Source organism: Microcaecilia unicolor, chromosome 13 (genome assembly GCF_901765095.1).
Source record: "Microcaecilia unicolor chromosome 13, aMicUni1.1, whole genome shotgun sequence".
Classification (NCBI taxonomy): Eukaryota; Metazoa; Chordata; class Amphibia; order Gymnophiona; family Siphonopidae; genus Microcaecilia; species Microcaecilia unicolor.
Window position 1 is genome coordinate 55,367,972 of NC_044043.1, and position 18,380 is coordinate 55,386,351.

Here is an 18,380-nt window from a genome sequence, read left to right on the forward strand (position 1 = left end):
CAGTACTATGTAAGCCACATTGAGCCTGCAAATAGATGGGAAAATGTGGGGTACAAATGCAACAGATAAAATAAATGCTCATCATTATTTCCATTTCTGCACTGCAATGGAGTTTTGTTTAACTGCTGGCTCCAAGTTACACTTAGTCTTTTCTTGTAAGACATGATAATAAAAATCATATTAACAGCATTAGCACACTTTAGTAAATCTAGCCCAAATAGTGTTGCAAAGTACAGTTAATAATTCTAAACTTTGCAAACCAAGAATGGTAAAACATACACAGAGCACGCCTACTTTTATAAAAGATGTTTTTCTTCATTGGTAGTGTTCCTTGTCAAGCCAGCTAACAACTTCCCTCATGAAAGGGGCAACATTTGCATGCTATTTCTCGTTTAAAAGAAAATATGGCTCACCATTTGGAGTTTGACAACTGTCATGGAAAGTACCGATCCTTAGCAACAAGGCACCCCAGATATTGTGTTACTGTCAACAGTGCCCTTTCCTTATATTATTCCAACCTCTTGGACGTTAGAAAAGCCCTGTTGTCAGAGGTTTGAATAAGAAAGAACAATGTAGTTGCTGGAGTGCCTCATTACCACTGTAGTAATATTCATACATTGATTTAAAGATTACTTCTTGTAAACCACTCTGATACTCCTTGTGTGAAGGGCAGTGTAGCAAGCTTTACAGTAAACATTCATCAAGATCCTAATATTTTAGGAGGATGTTGCCAGAATCCAAAACACTTTGTACAACTTGGAAGGCTGAGGATTTTACAACAGCAAACAAGTTCCTGACAGGCAACAGGATCCTTTTTAAGCACTGCTGCCTATAATACACAGCCATCTAAGCATTAGAGACGAGCCTGGAAAAGAGGCAAGGGCATCGGTACTGGAATGTTAAGGCCATGTATTAGGAGTAACGAGTCATAAGCAGCACAATGGGAAACTGGTAACAAACACATCAGGATTATTAATGAGCCTATCATTGGTAAGGTAACACATCAGTTACAAGTGGCTAGGACAAAGATCACAAAATGGCATGACTGGTACCCAATATGTGGCAACACATCCATCAGTGAAATATATTCTAAGCATTCCTACTCTCTAAAGGAAAGCGGAAGTGGAGCAAAAATGTCTCATCGGATGCTCCAAACTAACGGAGTTAAAGTTATTTGAGCATTAAGTGAAGTCTGAGATTAGTAGTTTCTTAAAACTCTTGCCTGGGGAGATCCTCATTCTGTAACATTTGAATCCTTTCAGGAAACATCTAATTAGCAAGACTATTTTGCTGCCTATGTGTTCTTTACCTTTATAATAGAAATAAAATGCAAGTGTTGAAAAAAAGTGTCTCTGGACTTTTTAAATGGGTGCAGCACCCAGCTAATTTTGCTGACCCGGCCGCTAACTTAACAGAAACTTTTGCAACACTGTGCAGTACTCCGCTGTCCCCACTTGGCTACTCCTTCGGGCTGGCAAACATTTCTGGGAAAACCACTGTAAAATTTTTGAAGAAAACATAAAAACCGGACATTTGGAAAATATAGTTAGCCTGTGCAGGATTCTCTCTAATAATCAAATACAAATAGTATCAATGACAAAAGGGCTCAGTTCAAATCTTTATGCTGAGGGCTTTTTTTTTTTTCTTTAACATGGTAGGACAATACAGAGACTGATCTGGAAGATCTAGTTGCATGACTATAGATATCTCTCTTGTGGTGGTACACCAGCAACAGGACCCATTTATGATCATAATTATACCAGAGCATAAAATAAGAGATCAAACTGACCATATATTCCGAGTACTATGCTGATGCCAGAGGTTTGACTTGTTGGACTCAAAGGTTACAAACTGGACACTCACCTACACTCACCACTCCCCCACAGGAAATATAATTTTTTGTATTTTAAAAATTTGTGTCAGATTTTTCTGTGATATTTAATTGCACAAATCAGAAATCTGCAATGTTAACTAAAACGTTCTGTTATGAAGGTATTGTTCAGTTGCCATGGTAGATCTCTCGAATCAACAAGGATAACAGGTGTATATGTACATTTACAGGGAGAGGCACATAGGGGTACATTTTTTCTGTAAAGTAAACTCTGAATGACCAAAGTGTGTGCTGATGCCCTTGCTTTCTCAGCATCAGAAGAATACATTCTCTGTGGCTACACTGCTGATCTGCAGTTGATTGCTTGGGTTGCCATTGCTATTAGGGCACTTTGAGAAATTGTCTGCTTTGCAGACAATGTACCTGTAAAGGATCTTACGGAATGTGTAGCGGAAGTCCTGTATCTTGTAAGCGTAAATGATAGGATTAACCACAGAGTTAGCATGGGACAGAATGATAGCAATGTTCATCATCCATTGTTCTTTTGCAGTGGAATGTGGCCAGCCAAAGAGAGTTATACAGTTTAGGATGTGAACTGGCAGCCAGCAAAAGGCAAAGAGCCCCACAATAATGGCTAATGACTTGGCAGCGGTCACTTCTTTCTGCAGGGTGGTTCTAGAGTTATCCACATTGATACACTTCATTTCAATCTGCCTCAGCTGTTTTCGGGCCACCATAAAAATTTTAATATATATCCCAACCATGATGAATAGTGGCATTAAAACGCAGCAGAAAAAGTTAAAATATACCATGTACTTCATGTTTACTACAGTTTCAAACAAGCATTGAACAGAGCAGCTTTGGTTGTTCATATAGGCAGTCATATTGTCTGTTCCATTCCTAGCACAAGCTTTGTCTTGACCATTCCAGCCCATGAGTGGTGTTAGTCCAATCAGAAATGAGAGGATCCAGAAGACAGCAATCGTCATCCTTGCTCGTTTTCCCGTCACCAAACTTTTGTATCTACAAGGACAAAAAACAAGACAAAATAAAGCACGAGAAACTCATATTGGAAAAAAGCAACTTCAGAAAACCTTGATAGCTAATCAAAAGTGCACTTACTACATTACTTGCACAATTATAAAAGCGTTATTTAAATATATGTTGATAAAATGAAATAAAAATGAAAACTATTAGTGCAGCCTATTTAACCATGAGGTGGATTTTGGAACACTTACAAATCAGAACGGAGACATCCAGGTCAGGACATCTCAGATTCAGTTAATATTTTAGACAGGATCTGCCAACATAGAGCCTGTTTGTTTGCTTGTTTACAAGAGAAATGACAAATACATTATACTCTATACTTTGGTGATTTAAAGGTTGTTGTTTAAGAGAGGTAAGGTAGGTTTATTGATAAAGACAGAATTTAGAAAAAAGCAAACTAGTCTCCCTAACATTTTTAAAAATTGAACCACAGCATATAGCATTAACAGATAGCCTCTAGAAGGCACATTAAAAAAAAAAAGCAAGCTTTATTAACTAGTTCTTATAGTGTACAACCCTTTTTTACATAGTTTTAAACTGAAACTCTTCTAGAGGCAGAAACTTAACTAAGAGCCAAGAGCACTAAAAAGGATAGTAGCCGGGCATAAACTTTGTATTAAAAGAAAGTTTGTTCCTGTTCTTTGCCTGGAAAAGAGGTAGCAGTGCTACTGACCTGAATTAGGTTTAATTAAAGTGTGAAGAAGATAGAATAACTGCAGAGGTTACTAGGGCAACCTGGTCTCCGTATCTCAAAAAAGATATAGTAGAATTGGAAAAGGTACAGCGAAGGGCGACGAAAATGATAGTGGGGATGGGACGACTTTCCTATGAAGAGAGGCTGAGAAGGCTAGGGCTTTTCAGCTTGGAGAAGAGACGGCTGAGGGGAGATATGATAGAAGTGTATAAAATAATGAGTGGAATGGATCGGGTGGATGTGAAGCGACTGTTCACGCTATCCAAAAATACTAGGACTAGAGGGCATGAGTTGAAGCTACAGTGTGGTAAATTTAAAACGAATCGGAGAAAATTTTTCTTCACCCAACGTGTAATTAGACTCTGGAATTCGTTGCCGGAGAACGTGGTACGGGCGGTTAGCTTGACGGAGTTTAAAAAGGGGTTAGATAGATTCCTAAAGGACAAGTCCATAGACCGCTATTAAATGGACTTGGAAAAATTCCGCATTTTTAGGTATAACTTGTCTGGAATGTTTTTACGTTTGGGGAGCGTGCCAGGTGCCCTTGACCTGGATTGGCCACTGTCGGTGACAGGATGCTGGGCTAGATGGACCTTTGGTCTTTCCCAGTATGGCACTACTTATGTACTTATGTACTTATGATTACTGTTTTTAGTTTTAAACAATTTTATTGATGACCTATCACAGACAATACAATATTCATACGCTATGTTCAAGATACATCAGGAAACAAATGAACAACTTGTAATCACAAAAGCAAAAAGGAGGTGAAAACCCTCACGAAACCGTGAGATAAAAAGTAAAAAGTGAGGAGAATAGTTGAGGATACCAAAAACGTATATGTTTATTCACATAAAAAAACAATTGTATGTATAAAATATAAAACGGACCCGAAAAGATATGCAAGTGAATGATATGAGTAGAGAATGAGGTAACCATGTAAAAAATGTGCCGACATGAAATAAAAAACTAAATGTAACAAATACGTGATATGGAGTAAAGTGAAACATTAACATGATTTGATTAGAAAATGATCAGATAAACACTCGTTGATCTGTCTGTATTGATTGATGAGAACGCTGCTACTTGAATTTGGAATGCTGTTAGTAACAAAGGGGATATAAAATGAAGATATGAATAAAAAGGGGTTACAAATTATGAACTAATAGTTATAATACTAGTAAATATGAAATAGTATGATACTAAGAAAAACTGAATTTATTAAATAAAATTACGCAAAGAAGAATTAAACTATGCAAAAGAAAAAAAACTTTTTAACATATTGTTGTATGTTTTAAAGAAATCAAGTTGGAAATTATTTAATCCAATTTGTTTCTGAACGATAAAATTTTCTGTTGTGATACTCAAATTAAAGGAAATGGTAACGATTAAACAAAATATATCGTTTACTATTTTATGTGTGACAGATGCATAAACGAAATGGATAATGTCATGATGAAAGATAGAAATGTAACCCACAATTAATGAGTATTAATGAGGATATTTAAATGAGTGTATTATAAAGATGTAAATAAAAAAGGATACTAATTTTGAAATAATGGCTATAATGCAATGTTGAAAATTGTGATGTAATGCTAAACAATATTAGATTTATTAATAAAATTATGCGAAAAAGAAACAGACAATATAAACTATACTAAAGAAATATTTAATTATGCCAATGTATAATTTAAAAGAATTTTTTATAAATCAAGCTAAAAATAATTTAATCCAATTTGTCTCTAAACAATAAAATTTATTATTTAATGTGTATAACGGATGCAAAAGCAAAATAAATAAATAATGTCATGGTAAAAAATAAAAGGAGAAATGTAACCAACAATTATAATTAATGATGATAGTGAAAGAGTAACATAAAATATAATTAGATGTAAGATTGTGATTGGATGTAAACTTGATCTAACAAAGCATTAAATTTACAAATGAATCTTTACGAAAAATTGTATATATCCTTTGGTGCAAGGTGTTATATTGCAAAAAACATTTTTTATAATAAGTATTATAGGATATGAATGGGATATAGACGCATTATAGAGAAAATTTGAATATACAAATTAATATTAAAATATTAAAAATGTATTTAAATGCAAAATGTTGTATTACCAAAAAAGAATTTAAAAAAAAAACGTACCTGATAAATGGAATACGATTGATGAATAAATAAGATGGGTGAATGACTGAAAAATAAACCAATGAAATTAAATAAAGATTATATAGCGTATATTTTTATGAAAAATGAAATTTCTGGATGAAAAGACAGAAAAAGTGAAAAATATTAAAGGGACTACTTCTAACTGAGTACTCAAAAATGTATGTATGTATGTATGTGATTGATATATGTGAAATATGTATAAATGGTATGAGTTGCCTATAAGGATAATGAGAGAAGATTGTATATGAAAGTATGATGAGTACTGGTAAGAATGTCTTAAATAATGACAACCAGAGGGTAATACCAGCATGATGGAATCACATGTAACAATTAGATTATGTTTTTACATTTTTACAAAAATACATTATAGTCAATTTCTGCATTAAGTCCATTGGGATGTAAGCTGTCAAACAAAAAAATTAGTCTTTGCTCTTCTCTAAGAAGAATGAGGTCTAGGTCACCTTTGCGCCATTTGGGAATGAATTTTTTTGAGGACAAAAAATTGTAAGTCTTCTATGGAATGATTGTGTGAAATCCAATGTTCAACAAGGGGTGCTGACACTATTTGACGTTTGATGCAGCTCCTATGTTCGATTATGCGTGTTTTCACCTGTCGCTTGGTTTTCCCAATGTAAATTTTCTTGCAGGGACAAATAATTGCATAAATGGCGTAATCAGAATTGCAATTTGACTGATGTTTTAGAGCATATTCTCTCCCCGTCTGATGGTCCACATATCGTGTGATGTTTAATGAATGTTGGCACACAGAACAAGTGCCGCAAGGAGAATGACCATTAGATCCAATTTGGTTTGTGGATATGTCAGGTAATGTAGAGGGTACAAGAATTTCTTTTAAGTTTCTATTTCTGCTTTGTGCAAATACAATCTTCTTCTCTCTAAAGCAAGGATGTACCTCCAGAATAGGCCAAAATTTGTTGATTGTTCTCTTGATATGGTGTGATAAATGTGAAAATTTGAGAACGCAGACAAGGTCAGGTGGTGGCTTGGTCTCTGACTGTTGTAACAAATAGTCACGTTCTGCAAATAGTGCTTTATGGTATCCTTTTTTGATAGTTGTTTCCGGATACCCTCTGTCCAAGAATCTGTTGCGCATAATCTGTGCCTTTGCTTTAAAATCTCCAAGGTCTGTGCAAATTCTTCTCAATCTTAGGAACTGCGAATAAGGAAGATGTTGTTTTAAGGTATTTTGGTGAAAGCTTTGGTAATGTAGATATGCGTTTTTGTCTGTAGGTTTGCGATACATTGTGGTAGTAATTGAATGAGTAGATTTTTGGATCTGAATGTCTAGAAAAGGAATGGTGGCTGAGTCGAAATTCATTTGAAATTTTAAGTTTGGATTTCTAGAATTCAACCATGTGTATAATTCCTCTAGGCGTTCTGATGATCCTTTCCATATGATGAAAATATCATCTATGTATCGTTTGTAAAGTCTAACTTCACCTGTAAAAGGATGATCTGTAAGAAAAGTTTCTTCAAAGTGTGCCACATAGAGATTGGCTATATCTGGAGCCATAGAAGCACCCATGGCGGTGCCTTTGATTTGCTGAAAAAAAGTGCCTTGAAATGCAAAAAAGTTTTTTGTGAGGGCTATGGTAGCTAAAGCTAGAATGAATCTATTGGGAATACGACAAATGTCAATTCTGCCTTTCAAAGTGCAATCTATTACTGCTAATGCTTCCAATTGCGGGATATTGGTGTACAAAGATACTATGTCTAAAGTGACTAGAATTGTGTCTGCAAGGTCTTCATCGAAGTTGTGCAACAAATTGATCATGTGGGTAGAATCACGAACGTACGATGCAATTTTTGGTACAAAGGGTCTTAAAAAATAATCAACAAAAATAGACAAGGGTTCGAGTAAAGATCCATTTGCAGAAATTATTGGTCTACCCGGGGGGTTGGCCGAATTTTTATGTATCTTTGGTAATGTGTAGATGGTAGGAATGGTTGGATTTTCTACTAACAGAAAATCTTTTTCTTTTGGAGTGATATATCCCATTGTATGAGCAAACAGAACTATTTCTTTAATGTCTTTCTGTAAATCTTCAGTAGGATCTGAGTCTAAAGGTAAATAATACTCTAAATTGTGTATCTGTCTATTAATTTCAGCTATATAATCTTCTCTATTTTGTACCACTATGCCTCCACCCTTGTCTGCGGGTTTTATTACTATTTCGTGATTATTGGATAATTCTCTCATTGCTGTCTTTTCTGCTTTAGTAAGATTGTAGTATCTAGGAGATTTAGTTTTTTCTAGCTTTGAAATGTCCGCCAGGACACATTGTTGAAAAGCTTGTATTTGTGGATCCATGTTGCCTGGTGGATACCATTTGGATTTCTTTTTGACAACTGAATTTTCTGTATATGTTGTGGCACTTTCTGAAAAAAATAATGTTGTTTGCAATTTTCTTGTAAATTTGTGTAAATCAACCCTAGTTTGAAACGCATCATATTGTACAGATGGCACGAAGGATAAACCTTTTTGTAATACAGAAATGTGATTATTGTCAAACGTAAAGTTTGAAAGATTGAAAATAGGCAAATCTTGAGTTAATATCTCATTGTGTTCCAACCTCTGGCTCTGCCTCTGCCCCTGCCTCTTCCTCGCATGGGGGGGTATTGTCTTTGTGAATATTGGTCCCTTTGTTGGAACGAATCTTGATCTATCTTTTTTTTGTCTCTCGCCCAAATGTGGTCTAAAAAAGAGGTTCTTTCATTACCCTCATGGTTTATCGCGGGACTGCAGGGAGGGGAAGTGAAAAACTCATCAGAGTCACTTCTAATACGTTTCTTGCTACGCAACTCAGTAGTATAGTTTGATGGTTGTGTGTTAGAGTTGTGTGGTCTGGTATCGTATGAAAGAGGTAAAGGACGACTTGTACTACGTGTGATGAGGGGATGGGGCGTCTAAAAGATTTCTTCCTGTCTCTTGCTTTGCCCCACGGATATACATTGCCTATGCGGTAATCTCTCTCATCACGTTTGAATTTGTCTTTTTTAATCTGTTTGATTTCTAATCTAAAAGAATCCATACGTTTATTAAAATCTTCATGTGTCTGTTCAAAATTACTGTCTGTTTTTTTTAGGATGTCAATTGATCCATTATATTCAACTTTTAAGTTATCGCTTCTTTTTTTAGAAGTTTCTGCCAATAGTATCATTAAATCTAATGAACATTTGTTCAGAATTGCACACCATTGATCTAGGAAATCCTGATCATCTGTGAACATAGTGGGTGCTTTGGTGATCCTTAGGCCTCGTGGGATCCGTTTGACTCTGCAGTAATCAATAAGAGTCATATAGTGCATTTCATTTCTTATAATGTTTTTCTTTGTATTCATCAGATTGAACCAAGAGTCTTCGAGTGATTCTGTAATTTGTTCATTGTCTGAGAATACAGGTAGCTCTTGTAGCAATCTTTGTAAGCGTTCATCGCTGATGCTGAGAACGTTGTCCCACTGTTCAAAGGCCATATGGAAGCCTCCGAGACGATAAAACAAAAGCAAAAAGGAGGTGAAAACCCTCACGAAACCGTGAGATAAAAAGTAAAAAGTGAGGAGAATAGTTGAGGATACCAAAAACGTATACGTTTATTCACATAAAAAAACAATTGTATGTATAAAATATAAAACGGACCCGAAAAGATATGCAAGTGAATGATATGAGTAGAGAATGAGGTAACCATGTAAAAAATGTGCCGACATGAAATAAAAAACTAAACGTAACAAATACGTGATATGGAGTAAAGTGAAACATTAACATGATTTGATTAGAAAATGATCAGATAAACACTCGTTGATCTGTCTGTATTGATTGATGAGAACGCTGCTACTTGAATTTGGAATGCTGTTAGTAACAAAGGGGATATAAAATGAAGATATGAATAAAAAGGGGTTACAAATTATGAACTAATAGTTATAATACTAGTAAATATGAAATAGTATGATACTAAGAAAAACTGAATTTATTAAATAAAATTACGCAAAGAAGAATTAAACTATGCAAAAGAAAAAAAACTTTTTAACATATTGATGTATGTTTTAAAGAAATCAAGTTGGAAATTATTTAATCCAATTTGTTTCTGAACGATAAAATTTTCTGTTGTGATACTCAAATTAAAGGAAATGGTAACGATTAAACAAAATATATCGTTTACTATTTTATGTGTGACAGATGCATAAACGAAATGGATAATGTCATGATGAAAGATAGAAATGTAACCCACAATTAATGAGTATTAATGAGGATATTTAAATGAGTGTATTATAAAGATGTAAATAAAAAAGGATACTAATTTTGAAATAATGGCTATAATGCAATGTTGAAAATTGTGATGTAATGCTAAACAATATTAGATTTATTAATAAAATTATGCGAAAAAGAAACAGACAATATAAACTATACTAAAGAAATATTTAATTATGCCAATGTATAATTTAAAAGAATTTTTTATAAATCAAGCTAAAAATAATTTAATCCAATTTGTCTCTAAACAATAAAATTTATTATTTAATGTGTATATTCCTCCCCCCTGTAACCTCCCTCCCCCCTTTGTCCACCCCCCTTCCAGGCAGCTACATATCTCCAATAGCCCAGGGAAATTGACCTATTCACTATCTAAAACCTGTAGCTAATTTCGCTGGGTCCAAGCTCAGTCGATTAAGGATGGAACTTCGGGCCCTAGGGGCTAAAGCATTAATATATGATTCCCATATTAAGTAGAATTTACGCTGTGTTTTGGGTTTATAATATGAATCTCGCAGCTCCATTAGTAGCAATGCATGCCACCTGTTGCGCCATTGCCAAAACGATGGTGCCTCTAAATGTATCCAGTTAACTAAAATGCATTTTTTTCCCCACGAGACATGCTTTAAAGATTAGCAGGTTATGACTAACGGTACCTTTCCCCTTCAGTAAATCGACCCCCAAAAGGGCCGTTTCCGGTGTCAATGTCACCCTCCGCCCCAGGATTTCGCCTAAGAACTTCGCTATTTGTTCCCAGTAAGCAGATATCGCTGCACAAGCCCACATAGCATGATAATAGTTATGATTGGGATCTCCACACCTACCACAAGCTGATGATTCCGCCCTACCCATTTGATATAATCTTGACAATGAAGTGTATGCCCTGTAAATACTTCTTCCTTGGCATTCCCTCAATTCCGCGCTACTAATCCGTCCCCTGATCTGCCTCAAGCTGCTCCTTAATACGTCTATACTAATCTGTTTCTGTATATCTGCCGTCCACTTCCTGGCCAACTTTTCGAGATTCTTTGGTGGTCTACTCATTAATAACCTTTTGTGCAACATTGAGATAGAAGCTGGATCAGTTGTTGGCATATCAAAAAGTTCGTCAAATTTGGAGGTCACATCAACTTCCAAAAAGTGTGTAGGCAGCGTGAGAATGTAATGAGAAACCTGTTTAAAGGCGTATGTATCTGCCCATGTATTAGAATTGAGATTCAAGGAGTCCATGGATTTAAGGCGCCCATCCTTGTCTACAAAGTCCTCCACCATGTGAAGTCCTTTATCTCCCCAGCTCCGGATACGTTTATTCTCTAACCCTGGTTTAAAGTTTCCGTTACCTCTAATGGGTTGCAATCTACTAATATGTGCATCAAAGGACCAGAGCCTTGCCATCTCCCCCCATATCGTCCGCAATGGCTTCACCAACATACTTCTACGAACATAAATAGGCAGATCTAAAGCCTCAGCCTGCAGTACATAATTAAAATGCAGAGGTCGCAACCAATCCGCTTCCATCTGCAATGGGGTACAACGTGATTCTCCCTTTAGCCAGTCTCTCAGGTGTCGGATCATACAGGCTCTATTATACCACCATAGGTTCAATATGCCAAATCCCCCTCTATTCCATCCATCCATCAGATTTTCCATACTAATCTGTGGCCTTTTCCTATGCCAGAAAAATTTTGAAAGCATACCAAGCAGTTTATTCCAATCGCTTTTGGTGAGGCATAGTGGTAAGGTCTGAAAGTAATAAAGCCACTTGGGAAAGATGATCATATTGAACAGTGAAATTCGGCCTAGCAGTGACACCGGCAGCTCTCTCCATCTCTCCAGAAGCATACTGGTAGCTGAGAACAATTGGGTAATATTCAATTTATACAGCCTCCGCGGATCCCCCGGCAATTGAATACCTAAATATTTAAAGACTTCTTCCGTTCGTTTCAGAGGGCAATTGAGCTGAGACCACTCTGTATCAGACATATATAAAGTCTGAGCTTCAGATTTATCTAGGTTGAGACGAAAACCTGAATAATCTCCAAATTCTTCGAATATCTCCAAAAGTGCTGCTAGGGAAGTCCGAGGTTCCTGCAAAATCACCAACAAGTCATCCGCGAAAGCTGCCAACTTAAATTGTTCCTGACCCACCTGTACCCCCCTCACCTCTGGCATGTGCACTATGTCTCTAATCAGTGAATCCATGACCAATACAAACAAGAGAGGTGAGAGTGGGCAACCCTGCCGTGTGCCCCTCTCTATCGGAAAGACATCCGAAACTATTCCATTGATCAATACTTCTGCCACTGGCTCCTGGTACAAAGCCTTAATGGCTTCAATAAAATAACCATTTATCCCATAAGCCTCCAGTGCCACATACATAAAGGACCAGTTAACACGGTCAAACGCTTTTTCAGCGTCGAAACTCACTAACAACGATGGTACGGAGTCTCTATGGATTGTCTCTAGTGCTAATATTATCTTCCGCAAATTACGTGCTACTGACCTCTCGCGGACAAACCCCACTTGCTGCTCTGCGATCAATGATGGCAAAACTCTAGCTAAACGATTTGCCAAGATTTTAGCAATCAGCTTTGCTTCAAACGGCAATAAAGAAATAGGTCGATAAGAGCCCGCTCTATCTGGGTCTCGACCTGGTTTGAGCAGCACAATGATCTGTGCTTTTCGCAATGTTTCCGGCAATTGCCCTTTCCGCACTATGGCATTAAACACCTCCGTCAAGCATGATACTATATCATTTACCATTAATTTGTAGAATTCGGATGTATAGCCATCTACCCCCGGTGACTTGCAAAAAGGACTAGTTCTAATACACCATCTCACTTCTTCCTCATAAATCTCCGCGTTAAGCATCTCTCGTTGTGCCTCTTGTATCTGAGGAAGCTCCTGACCCTTCAGGTACGAAGCTGCCTCGAGCCCTATATCAGTCGGCGACGAATATAGGTCAGCATAGAAATTTCTGAACACCTTATTGATATCTGCATTTGTATGAGAATAAAAACCCTGCTCGTTCAGAATTCTAACTACACATCTACGCCCTCCCACTTGGTTAACCATCCGCGCCAACAGTTTACCTTGTTTATTAGCATGCTTGTACAGCTGGAAGCGAAAATAGGTCAGTGACTTTTGCGTTTTTGTCTGGATCAATTGATTTAATTCCACTTGCGAGGACAGGAGTTTATAGGACAGGAGTTTAGTCTTATTCTCTATTGTCGGCTTGCGCCCATACTGTTGTCTATCTCTTCTCACTTGAAGCTCAAGCCGTACCAACTCAGCCTCCTTCGCTTTCTTTTGATACACCGAGTATGAAATAATATGTCCCCGCAAGACCGCCTTTGCTGCTTCCCAGAAAAGGATCGGATCTCTAATGTAGCTTTCTTGGTTGCAGTCTACATACTCTTCCCATTTCTCCTTCATAAACAAGAGAAATTTAGGATCATGATATAAGGCCCTGGGGAATTTCCACTGAAACCCTATCTTCTCTTCTCTGTTCCAATCCAACACCACCCAGATCATTGCGTGATCAGACACTGCAGTAGCACCAATTTCTGCTTGTTGTAATTTAGGCGAAATCGTCCCTGATAGTAATAGATAATCTATGCGGGACTGCGTCCCGTGTGCTCTTGATAAATGAGTAAAGTCTCGCGTGCTAGGGTGCAGCAAGCGCCATGAATCCACTAAGTCCAGTTCAGAACAAACCCAAGGGATTCCTCTAGTAAGGTTCAACGGAGAGGCCCTTACGGAACCAGTACTATCCATCAGAGGATCCGATACCAAATTAAAGTCCCCTCCGATAATAATTGGGATCTGATCAAAGGTTTGTATATGTTTAATAATTGTCTGAAAAAAATTTTTATCGTATTGGTTAGGCGCATACAGGTTGACCAGCAGCAGCGGTTTATTGTTCAAAGTAATATGTTGAATTATATACCGTCCCTTGGGGTCTACAACTCTCTCATTTAAAACATATTGTGTCCCTTTTCTAATCAATATAGCTACCCCTGCTTTCTTATTATGCGCAGGACTATCCACCAATTCCTGCACCCACCACTTACATAATTTCTTATGTTCAATTGCAGTTAAATGGGTTTCTTGCAACATGACAATATGGGCCTTTTGTCTATTTAATGCCTGTAGCAGCTTGGCACGTTTAATTGGCGATGATATGCCGCCAACATTCCACGATATTACTTTAATCATTGCATCAAGCCACTATTGGTCATGTCACAATGCAGATATATTTGATCTTTGGGAGAAGTGTCCCAGCTCACCTCCCCCTTTACATCCTGCCCTAATATCGGTTTAGTGTCCCCAGGTCCTTCCTGTCTGAATAACCAGCTGCCTGGAAGAATTCCCTCCCCCCTCCCCCATCCCCCCTAAGCCCCCCCCCCCATCAGCTCCCTCCCAACCTTCCATAGGAACTCCTATGCGAGTTCGTCACGCTTTGGCACCACATTTCCTCCCTCCATACGTCTATGGGGATCTCCCCAACATGACAAAATATTTTTAGTGCTTAATCCCCATGATATCATGCATCAGCTCCAGACTCTCTATTCATGACATTAGCATTTCTGCCGATCACGGGTTTCCTCTGAGAAAGAGGTAAGCACTAGTTATACCAGATAGCTTATACAGCAGGTACCCATTAATCAAGATGATGGTCCTGTTCTATCGTCCGCTGATAATATGTAGGCTTGAAAAAACTGTCATTTTATGATATCAGATACATATTGCTTTGACCATTGCAATAACAAACATATTAACATGAACAATATATTTCTTTTCTCAAAACCACAAAACCTTATATTGAACTCCCTTCTATTTTTAAACATAACTGACAAATCGAAAGTGAAGACAGACAGTGTAGAGGCTCACTCCATGCCCGCAAAACAAGGGCTGACACAAAACAAATGCAGGTCCCCCCTGCTGTGGGCGAAGATTTAGCTCAGCAACAATAATAAAACAGTACTGTGTGATCAGAGTCTTTGTTAGTCCTGATTACTGTTTTAGCTTCAAAGGGTCTGTTTGAAGCAGTCCCCTTAGAATCAAAAATATATATTTAGAGAGAAAAGGTCTCAGGAAAACTTTCTTTCTGAGAGAAAAGGACATTTCTCTGGGTAAGAACATTTTTTGTACTCTGTGCTTTAGTGATTTAAAGGTTGGGGTTTAAAAGAGGTAAGGTAGGTTTATTGATAAAGAGAGTTAGAATTTAAAATAGCAAACTTTATTAACTAGTCTCCCCACCCTTTTCCCTATAGTTTTTAAAACTTGAACCACAGCATACAGCATTAATAGATAGCCTCTAGAAGGCACAGCAGGGCCGAGTTCAGTCTTTATTCCCACCCACCCCTAGCACATCTTTTCATTTATAGCTCAACTTATAGACAATTATTCTAATTAGAACAACAAGAGGGGAGTTTTCATTAGAGTTCTAATTACATTCTGAGAAGCAAACACTAAATATATCACATAATATACCATATAATCTTAAGGTTCTTCATATTACTCTAATATCCTTAGTCCTTAAGAAGTTTAAGCACAATGATATTAAGATGCAGACAGCAGTCCAGCAGTGAAGGGGTGCTATCCAGTCCAGGATACTACTGAAACAGGATCTTTAGGGAATCCCAATAGAGAGGTTTCAATAAGGCTGAAAGAAAGCCAGGAGTGTTTAATGGAAGAACTGAGTAAAGGATGCAAATATCCTCATCAACTTCAAAGCAGCTTGTAGATGTGCTAGGGGAAAAAAAATAAAACCTGAAGTGTCTATATTCAAATGCTAGAAGCCTAAAAAATAAGATGGGAGAGTTGGAGTATATAGAAGTAAAAGAAGAGGTTAAACATAATAGGCATCTGAGAGACATGGTGGAAGGGCAATCAATGGGACAATGTTATCAGGGTACAAATTATATCACAATGATAGAGGGGATCAAATTGGAGGGTGGGGGGTTGCGTTATATGTTAAAAGAGATCTGTACTGGGACCTGTGCTATTTAACATATTTACAAATGATGATCTGGAAAACGGGACAAGTGAGGTGATTCAATTTGCAGATGACAAAACTATTCAAAATTATTAAAACACATGCGGATTGTGAAAAATTGCAAGAAAATCTTAGGAAACTGGAAGACTGAGCATCCAAATGGCAGATTAAATTTAAAGTGGATAAATGCAAAGTGATGCACATTGGAAAGAATAGTCCGAATCATAGTTACCTGATGTTGGGGTCCACTTTAGAAGTCAGCACTCAAAAAAAGATCTAGGTGTCATTGTAGACAATATGCTGAAATCTTCTGCCCAGTGTGTGGCAGCAGCCAAAAAAGCAAACAAGATGCCAGGAATTATTAGGAAAGGGATGCAAAAAAAGACCAAGAATATTATAATGCCTCTGTATTGCTTTATGATGCGACCTCACTTTTGAGTATTGCGTTCACTTCTGGTCGCTGTATCTTAAAAAAAAAAAAAGATATAGCAGAATTAGAAAAGGTTCAAAGAAGAGTGACCGAAATGATAAAGGGGATGGAACTCCTGTATGAGGAAAGGCTAAAGGGGTTGGGGCTCTTCAGCTTGGTAAAGAGACAGCTGAGGGGCGATATGATTAAGGCCTATAAAATCCTGACTGGTGTTGAACAGGTAGAAGTGAATCGAGTTTTCACTCTTTCAGAAAGTACAAAGACCAGGGGACACTCAATGAAATTACACGGAAATACTTTTAAAACAAATAGGAGGAAATATTTTTTTCACTCAAAGAATAGTTAAGCAGTGGAATTCACTGCCAGAGGATGTGGTAACAGCAGTTAGCATATCTGGGTTTAAAAATGGTTTTGACAAGTGCCTGGAGGAAAAGTCCATAGTCTGTTATTCAGATGGACATGGGGGAAGCCACTGCTTGCCTTGGGAGTGGTAGCATGGAATGTTGCTACTATTTGGGTTTCTGCCAGGTACTTCTGACCTGGATTGGCCACTGTTGGAAACAGGATACTTGGCTAAATGGACCATTGGTCTGACCCAGGAGAAATGTGTTCGCCAGTGGGTGCACTGCTGCAACATCGCCAGATGTACTTTTCAAGTCATGGACTAGGCCCTCACCATGTTACCTGCAATAGCAGAAGAAAAGACACAGGAGTTCTTGCATTATCTGCCATGCAGGTAACATGCTACCTGTACGGCAAGTGTTGGCCTTGTGTGGTAAAGCAGGGGGCAGATGCTAGGCATACCCCATGCATTTTGTGCTTACTGAGCCTTACGTTTTATGCTTATGATGTGGTAAGTGAAAAAAAACTCCTCAGTTGTATTTTGTTTCTCTTAAAAATTGAATAAAATGTTTAAAAACTTAAAAGAAATGTGTTAGTCCAAAAAAATGGTATGACCCTGTAGTTTTATTTTTTTGGGCCCAATATTCAAAAGGATTTAATCGGGCAGGAGAGGCTCCTGCCCAGATAAACCCTGCTGAGCTGGCCATTCAGTATTCAGCAGCATTTAAGCTGTTAGTGCCACTGAATATTTCCTTTAACCACCCCAGGCACTTTCCAGTTAGTGCTGGGGTGGAGCCATGATGAAGCCCTAACTAAACCGGTTAGCAGCGATATTCAGTCTGCTAACTAGCTAAGTAAGGAGGCCAGCAGAAAAACTGTCCTAACTATTCACTGGTCACTCACACCATGGAGTGTTAAGTTTCTCTTCAAACTGAATAACATCACTCTCCGCCTCTTTTTCTCTGAGATCTAAAGGAACCGAGTTTTGAATAGAAAATGTATATAACATGGGAGCTGAAAGCTTAGATAATGTGCCATCTGACCCCACTGAGGATCTAAAAACCAGTCTCATAACAGGATTAAACTCCCTGTCAACATAAGAAAAACGTGTTACGGTATTTTGCAATTCAGGAAACCACAGGCACTTAACGAAACCTTTTGTATGTTAAAGGCATTTCCCATGATCTTAGCCAACAGGGTTTTTACTTTGTGCCACACAGCTCCCTTAAGATTGAATGTATCTGCTCCCTGTACAACAATTACAAATAAAATAAGTTAATAAATGCAGTAGGTGCTGTTTTAAGTATAGGCAGTGCTTGACCAACAGGAAAGGTATAACACAACAAGTACCCAGAGTTAAAAAGAAATGAAGCCGGGGAGACAACAGCTGTCAGACACCATAATAAATAATGAATGCAATCCAAATACTTTCTAAACAATAAGTTGTCTGTTTGCAGATGTCATTCGATTGTTTTTAACGCTTCAAATTTAGCTGTACAACTGATGACCTAACTTATGTTACAATTCACTCTATCACTCAGAAACCTCGATGCAATACCATAATCCTGCTTATAATCGAACGAAAAAAACGCCCAA

General features: G+C 37.6%; 1 protein-coding gene across 1 annotated transcript in view; it reads right to left on the reverse strand.

Moving 5' to 3' along the window:
• Positions 1-18,380, reverse strand: part of ADORA2B (adenosine A2b receptor) — a 121,731-nt gene continuing 103,351 nt past the window's right edge. Inside the window, exon 2 of the mRNA XM_030222218.1 lies at positions 1-2,854. Within this exon, the coding sequence (XP_030078078.1) occupies positions 2,146-2,854 (709 nt within the window). The 3' untranslated portion in view covers positions 1-2,145. The remainder of the gene's footprint in view (positions 2,855-18,380) is intronic.